Source organism: Carassius auratus, unplaced genomic scaffold (assembly GCF_003368295.1).
Source record: "Carassius auratus strain Wakin unplaced genomic scaffold, ASM336829v1 scaf_tig00217025, whole genome shotgun sequence".
Taxonomy (NCBI): Eukaryota; Metazoa; Chordata; class Actinopteri; order Cypriniformes; family Cyprinidae; genus Carassius; species Carassius auratus.
In genome coordinates this window covers 338,010-357,424 of record NW_020528858.1, presented here as the reverse complement: position 1 = coordinate 357,424, position 19,415 = coordinate 338,010, and the positions used below count along the sequence as shown (strand labels likewise).

The 19,415-nt window shown below is 35.7% G+C and overlaps 2 protein-coding genes across 2 annotated transcripts in view; one reads left to right on the top strand and one right to left on the bottom strand.

Moving 5' to 3' along the window:
* LOC113099716 (tyrosine-protein phosphatase non-receptor type 4-like) overlaps window positions 1–7,592 on the top strand; it is a 39,900-nt gene extending 32,308 nt beyond the window's left edge. The window contains exons 16-27 of the mRNA XM_026264647.1: window positions 1,797–1,956; window positions 2,033–2,113; window positions 2,925–2,981; window positions 3,100–3,256; window positions 3,354–3,526; window positions 4,806–4,896; window positions 4,974–5,035; window positions 5,133–5,279; window positions 5,885–6,013; window positions 6,095–6,243; window positions 6,356–6,491; window positions 7,146–7,592. Coding sequence (XP_026120432.1) covers window positions 1,797–1,956; window positions 2,033–2,113; window positions 2,925–2,981; window positions 3,100–3,256; window positions 3,354–3,526; window positions 4,806–4,896; window positions 4,974–5,035; window positions 5,133–5,279; window positions 5,885–6,013; window positions 6,095–6,243; window positions 6,356–6,491; window positions 7,146–7,244 — 1,441 coding nt within the window. The 3' untranslated portion in view covers window positions 7,245–7,592. The remainder of the gene's footprint in view (window positions 1–1,796; window positions 1,957–2,032; window positions 2,114–2,924; window positions 2,982–3,099; window positions 3,257–3,353; window positions 3,527–4,805; window positions 4,897–4,973; window positions 5,036–5,132; window positions 5,280–5,884; window positions 6,014–6,094; window positions 6,244–6,355; window positions 6,492–7,145) is intronic.
* A 1,962-nt stretch (window positions 7,593–9,554) lies between these two features.
* Window positions 9,555–12,745, bottom strand: LOC113099738 (keratin, type I cytoskeletal 19-like). The gene is made up of 8 exons (XM_026264666.1): window positions 12,300–12,745; window positions 11,853–11,935; window positions 11,035–11,191; window positions 10,499–10,663; window positions 10,294–10,419; window positions 9,958–10,178; window positions 9,829–9,878; window positions 9,555–9,661 (listed from the first exon to the last, which is right to left on the bottom strand). Exons 1-8 carry the CDS (start codon window positions 12,708–12,710, stop codon window positions 9,555–9,557), a joined length of 1,320 nt encoding a protein of 439 aa, XP_026120451.1. The 5' UTR covers window positions 12,711–12,745.
* Between the last annotated feature and the right edge of the window lie 6,670 nt (window positions 12,746–19,415).

Genomic DNA, 19,415 nt, shown 5'->3' with positions numbered 1-19,415 from the left:
ACTGTCACAACCCACAGTTATTACACAAAAGACGAATCGGATATCTCTCCCTTCAGCCTGACAGTCCAAACAATCCTGGTCTTCGTTCTAACAGCATATTTTTTTAGCCTCGTTTGTTTTTATTATGTAAATGTCCTGGAGGCCGGGGCGCTGACAGCAGTCTGTAGACTGCAGAGCAGAGGGGCTTTCATGCTTGAAATCTGAGCATTCATAATGAGATCCTGTGTGTGTGTGTGTGTGTGTGTGTGTGTGTGTGTGTTGTGTGTTGTGTGTGTTGTGTGTGAGACAGACGTGGCTTCTCTCTGAGCAACAGTCCCGGGTCTTAATACTCTTCGCCTGCTATGCAAATAGGCAGAGCTTTGATGAATTGTTGGAAATCTTTGCTAAATACCCAGCAGATATACAGCGCTGCTCATGCCTCCTGCTACTTACTTACAGAACATAAATCATCGTTGTTGCCTAGGCTACACCGTTTTATGAAAAGTCTGAAAATGGGGGAATCTGGAGGAATCAGGTCATCTTACACATGATCCTTGGATGGTTTACAGTTCAGTTTATCCCTGTTTACGGACAAGGTTCCCACGGATATGGGGGAAAGGGGATTCTGGGTTCAGGGATTTTTTTTTTTTTCTTTTTCTTTTTTTTTTATGAATAGTTTAAAAACATAAACAATTTTTAGGCTATAAAAAAACTTTGAATCAAACTTATCTACTTAAACTCTAATCTAAACTCTAAAATCATGCATAACTGGAAAAGTTAAAGTTAAAATTTCATAAATGAAAAGACGTGTGAGAGGTCAGAGTTTGTCATATCTATAATTTTGAAGTGAAAAAAAAATGCACAAAAAAGAGATCAAAATTAAATAAAATTATGGAAATAAAATAAATTAAAAAATAATAATAATAAGAAATAATTTATCTTATTTATCAACCTGTATTGGATATTTAACTTTGGATGTTTGTTCATATATAGTGTTAAAAATTTAAAACAAAACAAAAGTGTGAATATATAGTATGCATTTTATGCACAAAAATGCACCGCTTTATGCACAGCTTATAATATAAATGTTACAGTGTTAGAGTAAAAAATTACTTGCTATTGACGTTAACTTTTGTTTTACTGTTCATTTCATTATTGATTTTATTGCTTAGTTTTTGCTGCACTAGGATTTGTTTTATTAATTCGTAAAAACCTGTGTGGAGAAACTATTATATTAAATTTAACGCTTAAGTTTATAGTTTAGGAAGTTTGTTTTATCGTACAGTTATTCAGTTTAATAGGTACTACCAGATAATTCATACTATACATTAATAATATTGTAATACCTAACATCAATCTATTGATTTATGTTTTAAGTATTTTAATTAAATTAGTTTAGCTTGAGAATACTGTATGTAAATGATACAAACTGGATTTTTAATAAGATATTCTTTCTTGCATCTAAATTGATAAACAGATTGGACAGGTTTTAATAAGTGCATCCTAAGTATAAAAACTACATAATCTGTAAATTACACAGTCTGTTTCTATATTAATTGGAGGAGGTGTGATGTTTGTCTCTCTAAAAATGCAATAGATGGCGCTAAACACTTACACAAATGCTCCTTCATACGAATCAAACATACACTCTTACACAGGTTTTTTTGCAGACTTTTTGTTTATTAACATGTAATTTGTTATTTATGTATTTATTTGATGAATCTTGCAGTTACCAGCTCTGACATCTAAGCTACACTGCCCACAAATGCAATACGTGGTGTATTTATAAATGCATTTTTGCATGAATGTTTTTCCAGGTCTCCTGATGTGACGACAGACGAGCAGCCGCCGGCTCTGCCCCCAAAACAGTCCAGAAGAGACCCTCTGACCCACAACGGCAGATCCCAGTCTCAGCACGAGCTGGACGAGCACCTCAGCGAGCTATACAACGTACCTGCGGCGTCAGGAAAGAGCATGGTGAGGAAAACACTTTCTCACATGTGTTTGTTCATCTCTCGTTCATCGTTTGATTCACTTGTGTTATCTTCCACAGAATGGAGCCGTGCCTCATGATAATCTTGTTCTGATTAAAATGAGGCCCGATGAAAACGGACGATTTGGATTTAACGTTAAGGTGCGTTTTTGGTTATCCAACTACAGCTGCACTTTTTGGAAGCTGGAATTGAATATCATAAACCGAAAAGAAAAAGAAAAAAAATCTTCATGTGGTTTCTGTATCTGGAATTGTTTAGATGTAGCAGATATTTAACGCACATTTTGAATGATATTTTTTAATTGTTTGTCATTTTACAAATAAAACTTGTTCAATTACAGATTTGTAATTATAATCAAACAGCAACATGTTTCAAATATGTGTTTAACATAATATATAATGATTAAAATTGGTACAAAATAAATAACAATATTTCATATTGTTTATATAAAATTATATATTTTTAAAATGACAGAAACCTTTCTGTAAATTTAATAAATAAAAAATAAAAGAAATTTTAAAAAATACTTTCAGTTTTAGATTCTTTGTTTTATTAAATTATAATTAAATTATTATTACATGATGATAATAACCACAATAATGACTATTTTATATATATATTATTAAATTAATACTTTATATATTATTTTAAAATCTCTCTCTCTCTCTCTCTCTCTCTCTATATATATATATATATATATATATATATAATTCTATAATGTTTATATATTATGTTAATTTTTTAATTATGTAATGTATACAGTACTAAGAACCACAATAATAATTGTAAAATATGTATAAATGGTATATGTATATATATATCTGTGTGTGTGTGTTTGAGTTTGTATAATTTATTTTCTTTCTTATTTTTCTACTAAAATGTGTTTGTTTATTGTTAAGCATGCATTAATGTAAGTTATTAGATGTTAATAAATCTGTTCTTCATCCACAGGGTGGCGCTGATCAGAGGATGCCCATCTTAGTGTCCCGTGTGGCTCCAGGAACTCCGGTAAGTTCATGCATTTCTCAGAGATCAGATGATATGTGTCTTTATGTCAGGTGACCTCATTAAAGTCACGAGGCGCTTCAGTAAACTCTTCTCACCTGTGACCTTTGACCTCTGTCAGGCTGATATGTGTATGCCGCGCCTCAACGAGGGCGACCAGGTGGTGCTGATTAACGGCCGTGATATCTCAGAGCACACTCACGATGACGTGGTTATGCTAATTAAGGCCAGCTGTGAGGACCAATCAGGAGAGCTCATCCTGCTCGTCAGGCCCAATGGTACGGTCCATCCAGAGGGGGCTCCAAATATGTCGTAGTTTAAATTATATGTGAAATCTAAAATACTCTTTACTTTCTTTCCTTCCTTCTCCTTCAGCCATCTATGATGTGGACGAGGAGCAGGAGAAGCTGGATCTGGAGCCAGATTTCCAGTATATTCCGGAGATGTCTGGTCTGGAGCTGAGCCACTCAGAGGCTGATAGTTTGAGATCCTCCATACAGCTGCTGAGAGATGGGCTGGCCAGCGGGACTGTGGCCGCACAGTTTGATGTAAGTTAGACAATATTATACTAATAAATTATTTGGATCATAAACTTGTATTTATGTGTTTGTATGTATATATACACACATGTATATGTGTGTGTGTGTGTGTGTGTGTGTATGTGTGTATATATATATATATATATATATATATATATATATATATATATATATATATATATATATATATATATATATATATATTTGTTAGATTTTCATATATTGATGATATTTTCTCTACACCTTTAATACATTTCAACATGTCATAAATTAATTTAATAAATCACAATCTTATGTGACAGATATATAGATAAATTCTAAATACAAAGTTTATTTTAATGTATTACTTTATATTTATTATAATAATATTTATTTAGGTACTGTAGATTCAATATTAAGATGATTTTTATTTATTTATTTCTTATGTATCAGATTGATTGCTACATTATTTTATACATTATTTTATATGAATAAACGTGTATATAAAAGTTTATTTTAATATATTATTATATATTTATTACAATTATTATTGCACTGTAGATCCAGTATTAAGATGTCAGTTTTTTGTACAATGGTGTTTGAAGAAATAGAAATATTAGAAATTGATTTTAAAGTATTTAGTTTTTATTTACCTTATTTCCATATGTACATTTTTATAAACTGTTATTATATAAGGTTATAATATACAGTATGTATAATATATTTATGTGTATTAAGTCATTGTAGATTAATTTGTATGATTTAATACATAGTATTTTAAGACAAAAAAAATATTTTTATATTATATTTTATTAACTATAAATAATCTAAATTGTTTATTTAGTCTAATGCATTTAAAAAGTTGCAAAATGTTATGAATAAATATAATAAATTGCATTGCTGGTCTTATGTATTGTAAATAAATGTATATGAATTGCAAATTGTGTGTGTGTGTGTGTTTTTGTGTGTGTATCACATATCATTTTGATTTTGAGTTTTGATTGTGTTGCTGTCTGTATCTAGAAATCTTATATTGCACCGGGTTGCTGGCTGCATTACATTTTAGTTACATAATTTCCTGTTGCTCGTTTCAGGTTGTCTCAAATACTTCCTGTTTGCTGAGCTTGCTATTTTGATGTCAGGAACTTGTACTAATCGCAAGCTAAATTTAGTCTGTTTATTAACAATCATAATGTAAATAATCGCTAGGAAATTGCACAGTAACACACGGTATGAAGTCAAGTTATTTTGGTTTAAAACTCAGCCAGAAACTGTATTTAGTTAACTTAAACATTTCCTTTGTTTACAGCAACTGTACAGGAAACGTCCTGGGATGTTCATGTCATGCGCCAGATTGCCACAAAACGTCTCCAAAAACCGCTATCGGGACATTTCTCCATGTGAGTTCACACAGCTTGTGTTTGTTTTGGACTTGATGATTAGCTGGATGCTCATACCGGTTTATTTCCTGACACAGATGACACCACTCGAGTCGTGTTGAAGGGGACTGATGATTATATCAATGCAAATTTCATTAATGTGAGCATTGATCATTGATTATAGTTATTTAAAAGTTATTTTGTTAAAGTTTTGTCATTTAGTTAATTGTCATCTGTATATATCTATGTGTTTTCAGATGGAAATCCCCGGTAAAGGTGAAGTAAAGCGGTATATCGCCTGCCAAGGGCCTCTTCCTGGGACCTGCTCTGACTTCTGGCAGATGGTGTGGGAACAGAGCGCCGCCCTAGTGGTCATGCTCACCACACAAGTTGAACGGGGCAGGGTATGAAGATATTTCTTAAAAAATGTCAATAAAAAGAAATGATTCACAGACAAAGGTGGTAATATACATATTTTTTAATAATATATAATATATATAAGAAATAAAGGATAAAATAATACAAAATAATACAAAGTTCTAGAAGTAATTTTCAAGTTTTCTTGAAAATCCTTTGTTTTTATATTCAAAGATTTTTAATTAACTATAATTAATCAACATTAACAATTGGCCATTTATTACATTTAGTAAATTCAAAATGTATAAGTTAAAAATAAATGTCTTCCCTGCTCATATGTATGTGCCAGATTCATTGCTTAATTTTTTTCAGTATCTTTAATAATCTAATCTAATTGTATTATTTGTTTCTATATGAAAAATGCAAAGAATGTATAAACAATTTCCTTTCTGCTAGTATAGCCATGACTTTGAGGGCGGGGCCTAAATATTAACCAATGAATTTCTGGTTTAGTGTGTTCCAAAGTCAAACAATCGAGTCAAATCCTGACAGATAAATCAAGTCCAGCCCTACATTAGCTCTCGTCCTCCACAGATTGTGTTCTGAATTCTATCAGTGATTATGCCATATATCTTGACATTTTCTGTTTTAGGTGAAATGTCATCAATACTGGCCAAACGTTTCGGCAAGTGGCACCTATGGAGGCTTTCAGGTTACATGTGTGTCAGAGGAAGGGAACTCCGCATACCTGCTCAGAGATTTGACGCTTACTCACTTGGAGGTGACACATCTCTTAAAACGTTTCTTATTGTCAGTGTAAATAGATTTCTGTGCTAATATCAGTTTGGAATTTTTTGTTCAGAGTAAAGAAGAAAGGCAGATTTGTCAGATGCAGTACTTGGCATGGCCCGATCACGGAGTTCCAGACGATTCGTCAGACTTCTTGAACTTTGTCAGTCAAGTACGCAGCAAAAGAGCGGAGACGCCAGAACCTGTAGTGGTTCATTGCAGGTCATTGCCTAAAAAATGTCTTGACAGTATCCATAATCAACATCTCATAATCTAAAGAAAACATCATAATGGTCAACAAAATGTTTATTAACTCCACGCCTTTTTCTTCTAGCGCTGGGATTGGTCGCACCGGGGTGCTTATCACCATGGAGACAGCAATGTGTTTGATAGAAAATGGTCAGTCGGTGTATCCTTTAGACATCGTCAGAACCATGAGAGACCAGCGTGCCATGATGATCCAGACCCCTGTGAGTAGTCTAGTCCACCTTGCAGCTCCTTCTGGCCAAGAACAGCCCACTGAGATACTGTAGGAAGAGACTGTTTGATTGACAAGTAATGTTTCGTTTAGTATGTAGAGGCGCATTTAAATTCAAAAGCTTTTTCCAAAAACAATTACATATAGCAGTGGGTTAATACAGACAGACTCTAAAAACCGTGTCAAACCAGTTGATTGAGTTGCGTTGAATTGATCCACTACTGTTAACGTCACATTCAGATGCACATTAATGGCAAATGCTTTTTCCCCAAAGCAATTTATAGTTCAGTCATGCGCTACAGGAACAATTTAGTTAAATTGCTATTAAGTAACTCAAAGTTCCAAGTTCCAAAATTCCATGCTACAAAAGATAAAATCTTCCCTTGTTTATTAATATTTTTCCCATGACTATGACTATGATCTACAGGAACAATTTAGCCAACTTGCTATGAAGTATCTCAAAATATCTAAGATTTGACAATACAAACTTTTTTGTAAAATTTTTGTTAATTCAATTACTAGTTCTTTCATTTTGGAAAACGGACTTTCAGAGATTATGTAAAAGCAAATCTTATTGCGTTTGTGCCTACATGCAGCTTTGTTTATTCGTTAAACGTCACTTGAAATCCATTTTGTTTGATTTCAGAGCCAGTACCGTTTTGTCTGTGAAGCGATTCTGAAAGTTTACGATGAGGAGATCGTAAAGCCGTGCAAGACTGATCCACCAGACGAAAAGGAAGAATGAACAACCGTCCTTCAATGTTTCTGGGGATCTTTCTGTGATTTACAACTACTGCCAGTGAGATCTGCGCACAGCCCGCTATCGCCCCCTGCTGGAAGGCGGTGAACCGCTAGAATACAGACGAAAAAGCACTATTGCACTTTTCAGCGACAAACAATGACTTAAGGGGATTTTTTTGTTTAAAAAAAAAAAGTATCAGGTTACTGATGAGTTAGGTACTGTTAATAATGGTAATTATTTGGGTTAGAGAAAGAAATGTGCTTTTGATTTTGTGCCAAAAGCTGAAATGAGCCACAGTCCATGTCAGAATTAACTCTCGCAACTAACGACAGCACGTTTTGTGTTTTATTTGTTTTGGGGGATTTTTAACAGTTAACTTGAAAAGCAACAGGTGCTTGGCCCATTCTCTTCCCTTTTCCCGATTGGGACTGTAATTGTTTTAACGTTTATGTTTAAAAACATAAGTTAAAATCGTTAACATACTTTTTTTTCCTTTTTTTTATCGTCAAACAAAAACGCTTTTAACGATACACATTTAATTTGTTTTAACCCTGGCGCTTTAAAGATAGTCTTTCGTAAAGTACTTAGATTTTTGTAAAGTACTTTCGTTACTTGATAAAGTTTCCATGGTAGTGTTACAGTTCTCTCTAAACTAAGCTAAATTAACAGGCCACCAGCTGAGTTGACAAAGTGGGCCATGGTGACGATGTTTCTTGCTGCCAAATTTCACAGCAGTTTGCCTCTAAAACTAATTGGTGTGTCGCTCTGGCTAATCGCTATTTATTGCAAGGCTCTGTGTAGTATGTAACGGCTGACGTTTGTATCATTAAAAATGCATCAGGCAGCTGTTCTTCTTTCAGATCCATGTTTGCCGGATCTTTGAAGCCTTTTTATTTAGAAAATAAAGCTGTGAATTTCACAATAGCTTCGCTGGCGGAAACTGGATACTTGATAAGTATGGACGCAAATGAAATGTTTAATGTACGATTTAGTCTAGCGTCCTCTCTGGTTAGTGTAACATATCACATATTAACAATTACCAATTATCTTCCATGTTTACGATCAAATTTTCAAAACTTCTACTGTTAGAAACTGACTACCTTCAGATTTTAGTTCATCTTGTATGAATAGTTTTGTACTTTTCATTGAGAAAATGTATCTGCTCCACTCCTTGAAGATACCGGTTTATATTTCTGCTTATGATTGGTTATGCTTATCCATATCTCCTCTTCTAAACTAGTCACCTGTTAGCAATTACCTGCAATATACTGGTTGGTGGTCATAGTTCATTTAGTTCTTGCTATGACTGTAGAGATGATGGCATTTACAGAACTTATTGGCCACGTTAATGTTTTATTCACCACAAGTGCAAAATTTTACGATCAAGATCCTGAAGAGAAAAGATACGTAAGAATTATGGAGCGAAATGTTTTTAATTTGACACTCCGGACCATCGTAATTGTTTGCAAATGGCCTTTATGAACATTTCCCCCATTCAATGTTTTGCGGTGCCATTGCACAAACGATTTGGCATTAAGGACCAATCACGCCCACCGTTTTGAATGTGAGCCGATTTTGCTTCAGTGTACGACGTTATAGCGCCGCAGCTAGAAATTTACTCCCGACGATGCGTCGGAAGTGGTGGTATTTTTGTATTTAACAAAAAACGAATGAAAGAAAGGACAGCACTTTGCAACTGACTGTGGTAGTCAGCTGTGCTACTGTAGAATTTATACTGTAATCGTGTGATGGGGAAAAATATGCTGTTTAATTATTTATGTTGAACATTTTGTCAAATACGGACACCTGTGTGGGTGGAGGGGGTCTCTTAACTACATAGTGTCATATGTGAAATACTTGTAAATACAATGTTATATATTAAAAGTGTTCTCAAAAGATAACGGTGGTTATTTTTGTTTTAGTATGTTTTTAAAATGTCAGAGAAGTACACAGGAAATTGTGCAATGTTTATATATCTCCCAGTTGTGTTTGTGTTTGTGAGAGAGCGAGTACGTCTTTTGTACAGAATGTTTTGTTTCTTACTGGCATACCTTTTGAAACTGTGCTTAATTAAGCTGACTCGTCTTTTGGCGCTTGTGACACACGTCAAATCAAATATAATCAGCTCAAACTTCCATTTTCAGTGTTGTTTTTGATGAATGTCGACCTGCTACTGGTACAGGAATGAAAGAACAAACATTTAATTTCGCAGCTTGTCTTTTTATTTTTTCTTTGCATTTTCTTTGATGTTGAACAGGGATAAATTAATCAGCCGAACTCATGCCGACTTTATGGATCTCACTGCCATCGTTTTTACTTGTTCACGACCTCAACGTCCACATCCTCTGTTCGAGAAACGACCTTTCCATCAACCACCTCTTCGATTATTGTCCGAACACGCTTGGACACCACAGGTTCGTCTGGAGAGGAAAAAATGAAGAAAAATAGTAAGTTAAAACTACACAAGCGCATCTAATTATCAACATTTTATTTGTATTTAAATTGAATAAAAAAAAATAATAAAAAAAAATCATATCTATAATACATTTTTCCCACCCAAAAAAGGACACCCTTTAAAAACACTTACGCTTGGGAGAAGGAGGAGGTACAATCTCTACAACTTGGACTGTCTGTTTCCTGTAACAAAAAAATTAAAATAAATATCGTACAACTTTTGTGATCTTTATAAAGACAAAGTTTATTTGTAAGAACTTACTGAATGCCCTCTCCATCTAGAAGTCTCCTGTACTCAGCGATCTCCAACTCTAGTCTGGTCTTAATGTCCAGGAGAAGTTTGTATTCGGTGCCCTGTCTTTCGATGTCAATGCGCACCTGAGAAAGCTCCGCCTCCAGGCTGTTAATGACGCCCTGCAAATGGCTGAGCTGGATGCTGTACCGTGACTCTGTCTCTCCCAGTGTGCCTTCCAGTGCTGCTTTCTGTCAAATCATAACACGTAGAAGAACGGTGAGGGTGCATAATTAATTGCGCAATTGGCTCCCTCTAGAGGCAGCTATTGTAAAATGAAATTCAAAGAGAAAGAAAGACTTTTACCAAGCTGAGCTGTGACTGCAGTTCAATCTCCAGGCTCTGAAGTGTCCTCCTAAGATCACTGATTTCACTGCGGGACAATGTGAGGTCTTCTTGTCTGGTGGTTACCTGCTTGTTCAGTTCGTCGAACTGTTGGGACAGAGATTTGCGTTCAATGTCGGGATAATTGTGCATGTTTTAGCCATCGAGAATAAAAACAAACACTTACTTTGCTCTTGTACCAGGACTCCATATCTCTGCGGTTCTTATCAATGACGCCTTCATATTGCTGTCGGATCTCCTCCATGATGCGGGCCATGTCTTGCTGAGGTGCAGCGTCAACCTCAACGTTTACGCTGCCGGAGGACATTTGAGCGCGAAGAGCTGCAAGTTCCTACAGAACAATGATATTGCTGTTAGCTTATACACCTTTTCGTAAATTGCACATTTTCCGAAGAATGGTTAGTTCTGAAAAGTGGCAATTGATGTTGTAGGAGATATAAGAAAAATAAAGCTCCCCTAGTGGTAGAAATTTTACATGAACTTTCACACAAAATTCCCAATTGCAGATTCCTATTGTTGTGGTAAATGTGACCGCAGCATAGCTTCAGGTAACATTTAATTACACGACTAGTGTTTCTAACAGTGCCTAATTTTTAAAGCTAGACTTGATTGGAGAAGATTATTGGTTTGGTGAATTATCTGGTAATGATCTTGCTTCACTGCACCAGGTTCGCCCAGCCCATAAAATGTTTTTGATCTCACCTCTGCATGGTTCTTCTTCAGGTAGACCAGCTCTTCCTTCAGACCCTCAATCTGCATCTCAAGGTCTGAGCGAGTCATGGTGAGTTCGTCCGCAACCTTTTTTAGACCGGCGATATCGGCCTCCACGGACTGACACAGCGCCAATTCATTCTCATACCTGAAGCCGCCAAGAATAACAATGATTAGGTTAGGAATCTAAAAAAACTCAAGGGTTAAATTGTGGGGTGTGACATTAAAAAGCAAATAAAATGAGGGGAAACCCATGCTGGGAATGAAAGATTGGTCTACCGGTCTAGACTAAGCTGTTTTTTTTTTTTTTACTTAATTACTAGACTGGAGTGTGATATCAAAGTTATATAAACTTCATTCTTCTGCACGATCTGATTTTGCTGGAGCCTGGACTTGAACTACTGGTTTCGTCTGGTCAGAGGAGAACTGGCCCTCCAAGTGAGCCTGGTTTCTCCCAATGTTATTTTCCCTATTCTGTCACCGATGGAGTTTCGGTTCCTTGCCACTGTCGCCTCTGGCTTGCTTAGTTGGGGTCACTTAATCTATAGCGATATCATTGACTTGATTGCAAATAATGCACAGACACTATTTAACTGAACAGAGATGACATCACTGAATTCAATGATGAACTGCCTTTAACTGTCATTTTGCATTATTGACACACTGTTTTCCTAATGAATGTTGTTCAGTTGCTTTGACGCAATGTTTTTTGATTAAAACTCTGTATAAATAAAGGTGACTTGACTTGACTTCATGAAAAGAGGTTTTAAATGATGTAATTAGAAGGTGAAGGTTTTTCTTGTACTAACTTGACTCTGAAGTCATCAGCTGCCAGTTTGGTGTTGTCAGTCTGAAGGATGATTCTGGCATTGTCCATGCTGGCGACGGCGATCTAAAGACAAACAGATAAAGAATTGAAACTTCCTGACCTTAACATTAATACATGTCCATATAGATTATTACTTTTTGTTTATTAGATATATTTAGTTGTTGTTCCCTTATTACATAAATATGATTTATGTCAGTTGCCAAAATAACATTTCTTCATTTCTAGTTTATATATATATATATATAAAACAACACTGGTGAAATTATTACATTATTATTAATTGTATTAATTTACTGTTTTACATCAAGAAAATATAATGGTTATAGTAATATGGTCATAAGTAGAGTGGTTCACTTTTCATTTAAATATTATCCACGTTCCACGTAATCACATAAATGTTATAGTTATGCAATGTACAGTTACTCACTTTTTTGCGCAGATCTTCAATGGTGACGGAATAGTGGCTGTAGTCTCTGGAGACGGGGGTTCTCTTCTCGTGCCACTCCTGGATCTGGAACTCCAGCTGCGCGTTGGCTTTCTCCAGGGAGCGCACCTTCTCCAGGTAGCTCGCCAGACGGTCGTTGAGGTTCTGCATGGTGGTCTTCTCGTTGAAAGCCGCACCGAAGCCATTGTCACCGCCGCCGAGCGCGCTGGCAAGGTCGAAACCGCTCTTGCTACTCTGAGCGTAAGAGACGCGCACGCTGGAGTCCCCTGCACCTGCGTAGACACTTGGCGCGTGACCGACGGCGATGCGCTTGGAGTATCCACCGCCGAACGAGAGCGAGGAGAAGGGACGAGAGCTGGAGCCGGACAGGCTCTTGCGTGAAAAAGACTGCATAACCTGGTTTGCGTTCCTGTTGCCTTTGCTGGACACTTCTGACAGCTGCTTAATTGTTTTGGAGAGCCAAGGACCTTTTTATACAGTTTGATCTGGTGGGTGTGGTTATTTTAGCTTATTTATGGCAATGATTTTTGGAAAAATATCAAACAGGTGTTTCCAAGGGGCGTCTGTAAAATGGCCCAGGACGAAGCCCTGAGGCACTCCTAACCTGATCGACAAGATTTTATCAATAAACATTAATTCTTGGTTAATTCCCCAAAATTTAGAGTTTGATGGGTCAGGATAGACATAACAAAAGAGTATCACTTTATAACGTTTGCTAACAGTTACAGCCATTTAACATTACATAAGGCTATAAAGGTCAGTAGTTCATACTGTCAAAGGTATTACTTTATATAATTCATAAGTACTGCGGTGGGACATGCCATGATTAATCTCAAAGTGTTTTAGAAAATTACCTATTATTATTCTTGCATTTTAATGTATGCCGTCTTTATAACCACATATCATGAAGACTCAATAAAATATTTGTAGTTAATTTCAAATTTAAAAATAGAACTTTTTCATTTTTTAGAATTTTGAAAAACTAAAACTGTAATTTTGACCAATTATTCTACCATTTTTATGTGCATGCATTTTTTTGGTCTAATATATAATAATGTAATAAATGAAAATATGAAGTATAACATTTTATAAAATTTTATATGCTTTTTTATATAAAATGTTACTTATTTATTCAAATAATAATCGAAAATAAACAATTTTAAATATGCACACTTAAATATGTAAAAAAAAAAATCTGGTTTATTTCGACCCAACTTTGGGTCAAATTTGGAATAACCCAACTTTTGGGTTAAAAATTAAATGTAAAAATTTAACCCAACGATTGGGTTAGTCAATATTTCACCCAAAGTTGGCCTGAAATAACCATCTGCCTTTTTTAGAGTGTAGGCTATAATTATTTTCATATTTACTAAAACATGTCTAAAATAAGCAATTATTTCAAATTTAAATGAATTCGCTTTATGTCAAGCTTTGTTGAAATGTACTAGTAACATTTCAAATGAAAGTTGTTGTGAAGGATTTCTCCTTCACCTGTGCAGTGACTGTGACTGTGTCTGATAAGGTTTATTGCCCTGTTTGGTATATGCACAGTGAGCCGGCTATAGCCTACTAGTTCACTATCAATTTCAGTATACAACCTTTATGATTAGATGTGAACGTATATGAGGAATATAAGCCTGATTTAACTGAATACAATAAAACAAGCGTACTTTAGTCACCAATCATAGTATGATCTTCCCCAAGGAAAACACTAAACCATTAATTGGATTGCGTTCACATCACTAATATAGAGATTACTAAATTAATATTTGTTATATTACAGTTTTAAATATATTAAGGCACTTTTAAGTGTTTTGTCGCACCGTTTAACAATTGAAATATTTCCGCGGGTACTCAATATGGATTGCAATTGGCCAAAACTTGCATTTTGTACGCACATTAGTTTTATTCTTTTGAGAGGTGAATGTGAACTTTACTTTTTCCCACTCATTTAGCCAGGGCCACTGCTGGCCAAATGGGTGCCCTAAGAGGGATTGTATTGTCCCCCCCTTCCTCAAATATGATGATGGAAAAACAAAAACAAATACTATAAGGGTGAAAATAGAATATTAATAAATATATTTATATATTAAATAAAATAAAAAAGTAAATGAATAAATTTTATTATTTACAAATTACAGATTTTGTGGTGTTATTGTTAAAACCATGGGTAATTTTTGCACGGGAACCTGAAAAAAAGAAAAAAAGAAAAACTTTCACAGGAATGTGCCTGAAAGTGATAAACAGGCCTTGTTTTTACCTAAATGATTTACAATTTATTTTAATATATATTAAAAATGTATAAGGTGTGCATTGTAGCTGACACCTAAATGAACACATTACAATTGTTTTATGACTGCAAGTCTTTCTCCTCAAAAGCTATTGAGCTTCAAATTTGCGTTTGAGCCCATGTGAAAAAGTAGCATAATTTACATATGATTTACAGTTTATTTTAATAAATATCAAACATTCAATTTAATTGTGCATTATAGCTGACACCCAGATGAACAATTACAGTTGTTCTTATCACTGTAAGTCATTCTCCTCAAATGCTACTGACGTTAGAAAAGTGTATACCAATATCGCATATAACTTTAGAGACGGTCCCTAAATTTGAAACTCTCGAAAGTCCAACCTCAAGCCAACTTTATGCCTATTTTTTTTTTTTTTTTTTTACTTTTAGTTTTCTTTTCTTTGCACCGGATTGCTGATGTCCTTTACCCGGGCATAGATGTCCATCCATCAATTATGAACATTCAGCCACAAACATGAGGTGTGTTTCAAATTTTTTCAAATTTTTTTTTTTCAAATTTTTTTTTTTTGTTTTTTTGAGCAACTTGGATGGTGCCCCTTCTGGGAGTTGGGTGCCCTACGCAGACTGCGTACTCTGCGTATAGGGACCGGCGGTACTGCATTTAGCGTCATTACCAACCTATTCTAGTGAAGTACACTTTAACCAGCCCAAAGGCATGTAATTACAATGTGTTCGAGTCATGTGGATCTGTGATTATATGTCCCAGACACACCGTACAAAGGTGAGGTATAATTAGATTGTGTTCCTTATGATCCCTGTACATAATTATTTTGTCTTTCACCTTTCGCTTTCGTACCTGTCGTAGCTTAATGTCCTCATTCGCAGCTCTTTTCTCATGCCCTAATGAGGGAGTGTCTCATTCTGCGCTTTATCTTTCCACATAGCTCTTCTCACCCAGACCGAGTCGAGCTCGTATCTGAGGCGGATGTTTGGCGGTCTCTGGCGTGCTTCACTCTCTCCCCTCTCACACACTTTCTGTCACCGCTCCCTTCAGAGTCATGACTTTTAAAAAACCCTTTTGTTGGTGGTGGGTTTACTCATTTCAATCTTTGAAATTCAAGTCGTGGCCTAATGGTTAGAAGGTTGGACTCCCCATCGAAGGGTTGTGAGTTCTAGTCTCGGGCAGGACGGAATTGTGGCTGGGGGTAGTGCATGAACAGCTCTCTCTCCACCTTCAATACCACGACTTAGGTGCCCTTGAGCAAGGCATCGAACCCCCAACTGCTCCCCGGGCGCCGCAGCATAAATGGCTGCCCACTGCTCCGGGTGTGTGTTCACAGTGTGTGTGTGTGTTCACTGCTCTGTGCGTGCATTTCGGATGGGTTAAATGCAGAGCACAAATTCTGAGTATGGGTCACCATACTTGGCTGAATGTCACTTCACTTTCACTTTCACTTTTGTTTTGATTCAGGTTGGTAAGGAATAGGAGACAGAGATTTTAAGAGGTTTTACAAGTCGCCTACAAGAGAAACGACAGAGGTCAAACTTATTAAAGTAAACTTACATTTGAGCAAAGTGTCTATAACACACACACACACACACACACACACACACACACACATATATATATATATATATATATATATATATATATATATATATATATATATATATATATATATACTCACTGGTCACTTTATTAGATACGTCTGTTCAATTGCTGGATAACACAAATTGCTAATCAGGGACACTAGGATTGCGATTTGATTTGCGATTTTAAATTTGCAAAGTCATGCTTATGTGCTTATGTGCAATAATGTGCAGCAAAGTATGAGTATCATTACCCTGCTGAAAAAGAAGAAAAAAAAAAGTTTCCATGAAATCATTACAAAATTCCTTTTTGTTTTTGGCATTATTCCAATAGGAATTACTGTTGTTCTATCCAATACAATTCCCATTATAACCCTGAAATCCTTTCAATTGTGTTTTGGGAGGGTGTTCTATACGGCCGAGAGAGCTCAACGCGCTGCAATTTAAGAAAACACATGCAAATTTAAAAAACACATGCAAATTTAAAAAAACACCAGCAAATTAAAAAAACACCAGCAAAAAAAAAAACAAACAAAAAAACATCTTCAACAGTTTGACAACACAAGTGCTGCAAATCCTCACAACACATGCATATAACGAAACGCACTGCAAATCCTCACAAACCATGGATATAACGAAACACGCTGCAAATCCTTCACAACACATGCATATAACAAAACACACTGCAAATCCTCACAACACATGCATATAACAAACGCTGCAAAATCCTCACAAACCTTGCATATAACGAAACACGCTGCAAATCATCACAACACATGGATATAATGAAACACGCTGCAAATCCTTCACAACACATGCATATTAAGAAACGCTGCAAATCCTCACAACACATGCAATTAACAAAAGCACTGCAAATAGCACTGACCACAATGGAAATGTTTCAAGGAGACCCCAAAAAGTGTCAGACCCGGCTGGGATTTGCTTATCGTGCAGTGGCTACTGGTCAGTGGAGTTGTTGGTGAACTGAAAGGTGTGTGTTTTTTTTTTTTTTTTTTTTTTTTTATGGTGCTTTTTTAAACACCATGATTCCTTTATCTTTTGGATATTATTAGCCTGAATAAGCTGAATAATTACATGATTAAATGTAAAACGTTACTTAAGATGGCTAACTTTAATATCCTAAATGTAAATATAATTTATATATATAAATATATCCTAAATATAATTTCAAGGTTAATGAAAATAAATTTGCAATGCTTCATTAATTGTTTCTTAATTTGCATGTGTTGTGAATTATTAGCAGCGCGTTTCGTTATATGTATGTGTTGTGATGATTTGCAGCGCATTTCGTTATATGCATATGTTGTGAAGGATTTGCAGTGCGTTTCGTTATATGCATTTGTTGTGAGATTTTGCAGCGCGTTTGGTTATATGCATGTGTTGTGATGATTTGCTGCGCGTTTGGTTATATGCATGTGTTGTGATGATTTGCTGCGCGTTTGGTTATATGCATGTGTTGTGATGATTTGCAGCGCGTTTGGTTATATGCATGTGTTGTGAAGGTTTTGCAGAGCTTTTCATTATATGCATGTGTTGTGATGATTTGCAGCGCGTTTCGTTATATGCATGTGTTGTGATGATTTGCAGCACGTTTGGTTATATGCATGTGTTGTGATGATTTGCAGCGCGTTTGGTTATATGCATGTGTTGTGAAGGTTTTACAGAGCTTTTTGTTATATGCATGTGTTGTGATGATTTGCACCGCGTTTTGTTATATGCATCTGTTGTAATAATTTGCAGCGCGTTTCGTTATATGCATGTGTTGTGATGATTTGCAGCGCTTTTCGTTATATGCATGTGTTGTGATGATTTGCAGCGCGTTTCGTTATATGCTTGTGTTATGATGATTTGCGGCGCGTTTCGTTATATGCATGTGTTGTGATGATTTGCAGTGTGTTTCTTTATGTGCATGTGTTGTGATGGATTTGCAGCACGTTTTGTTATATGCATGTGTTGTGATGATTTGCAGCGCGTTTCCTTATATATATGTGTTGTGATGATTTGCAGTGCGTTTGGTTATATGCATGTGTTGTGATGATTTGCAGCGCGTTTGGTTATATGCATGTGTTGTGAAGGTTTTGCAGAGCTTTTCGTTATATGCATGTGTTGTGATGATTTGCACCGCGTTTTGTTATATGCATCTGTTGTAATAATTTGCAGCGTGTTTCGTTATATGCATGTGTTGTGATGATTTGCAGCGCTTTTCGTTATATGCATGTGTTGTGATGATTTGCAGCGCGTTTCGTTATATGCATGTGTTATGATGATTTGCAGCGCGTTTCGTTATATGCATGTGTTGTGATGATTTGCAGTGTGTTTCGTTATATGCATGTGTTGTGATGGATTTGCAGCACGTTTCGTTATATGCATGTGTTGTGATGATTTGCAGCGCGTTTCGTTATATGTATGTGTTGTGATGATTTGCAGGGCATTTCCTTATATATATGTGTTGTGAAGATTTGCAGTGCATTTCGTTATATGCATGTGTTGTGATGATTTGCAGTGCGTTTCGTTATATGCATGTGTTGTGATGATTTGCAGCGCGTTTCGTTATATGTATGTGTTGTGATGATTTGCAGTGCGTTTCGTTATATGCATGTGTTGTGATGATTTGCAGTGCGTTTCGTTATATGCATGTGTTGTGATGATTTGCAGTGCGTTTCGTTATATGCATGTGTTGTGATGATTTGCAGTGTGTTTCGTTATATGCATGTGTTGTGATGATTTGCAGAGCGTTTGGTTATATGCATGTGTTGTGATGATTTGCAGTGCGTTTCGTTATATGCATGTGTTGTGATGATTTGCAGCGCGTTTTGTTATATGCATGTGTTGTGATGATTTGCAGCGCGTTTTGTTATATGCATGTGTTGTGATGATTTGCAGCGCGTTTTGTTATATGCATGTGTTGTGATGATTTGCAGTGCGTTGAGCACTCTCGGCCACCGTAGTTCTATATCGTATATCGTATAGTTCTATATCATATATATTATATATATATATATTTTTTTTTCATTTTTTTTTTTTTTCAGCAGTTAAGATTATAAAGGTATAACTGATTTTATAGAATTAACCTCAATTGTATTAGTTTAGTATTTGGGAACAAGTAGAAAATATTTTTAAATGTTTCATTTCATAGAAGTGCAATTAGCAACTAGTTAGACTGAATTTACATTTGTTTTAAACACAGAGCCAGGCGCGAGTTAGTTGTCTTTCTTTTCGAAGCTTAAGACCCT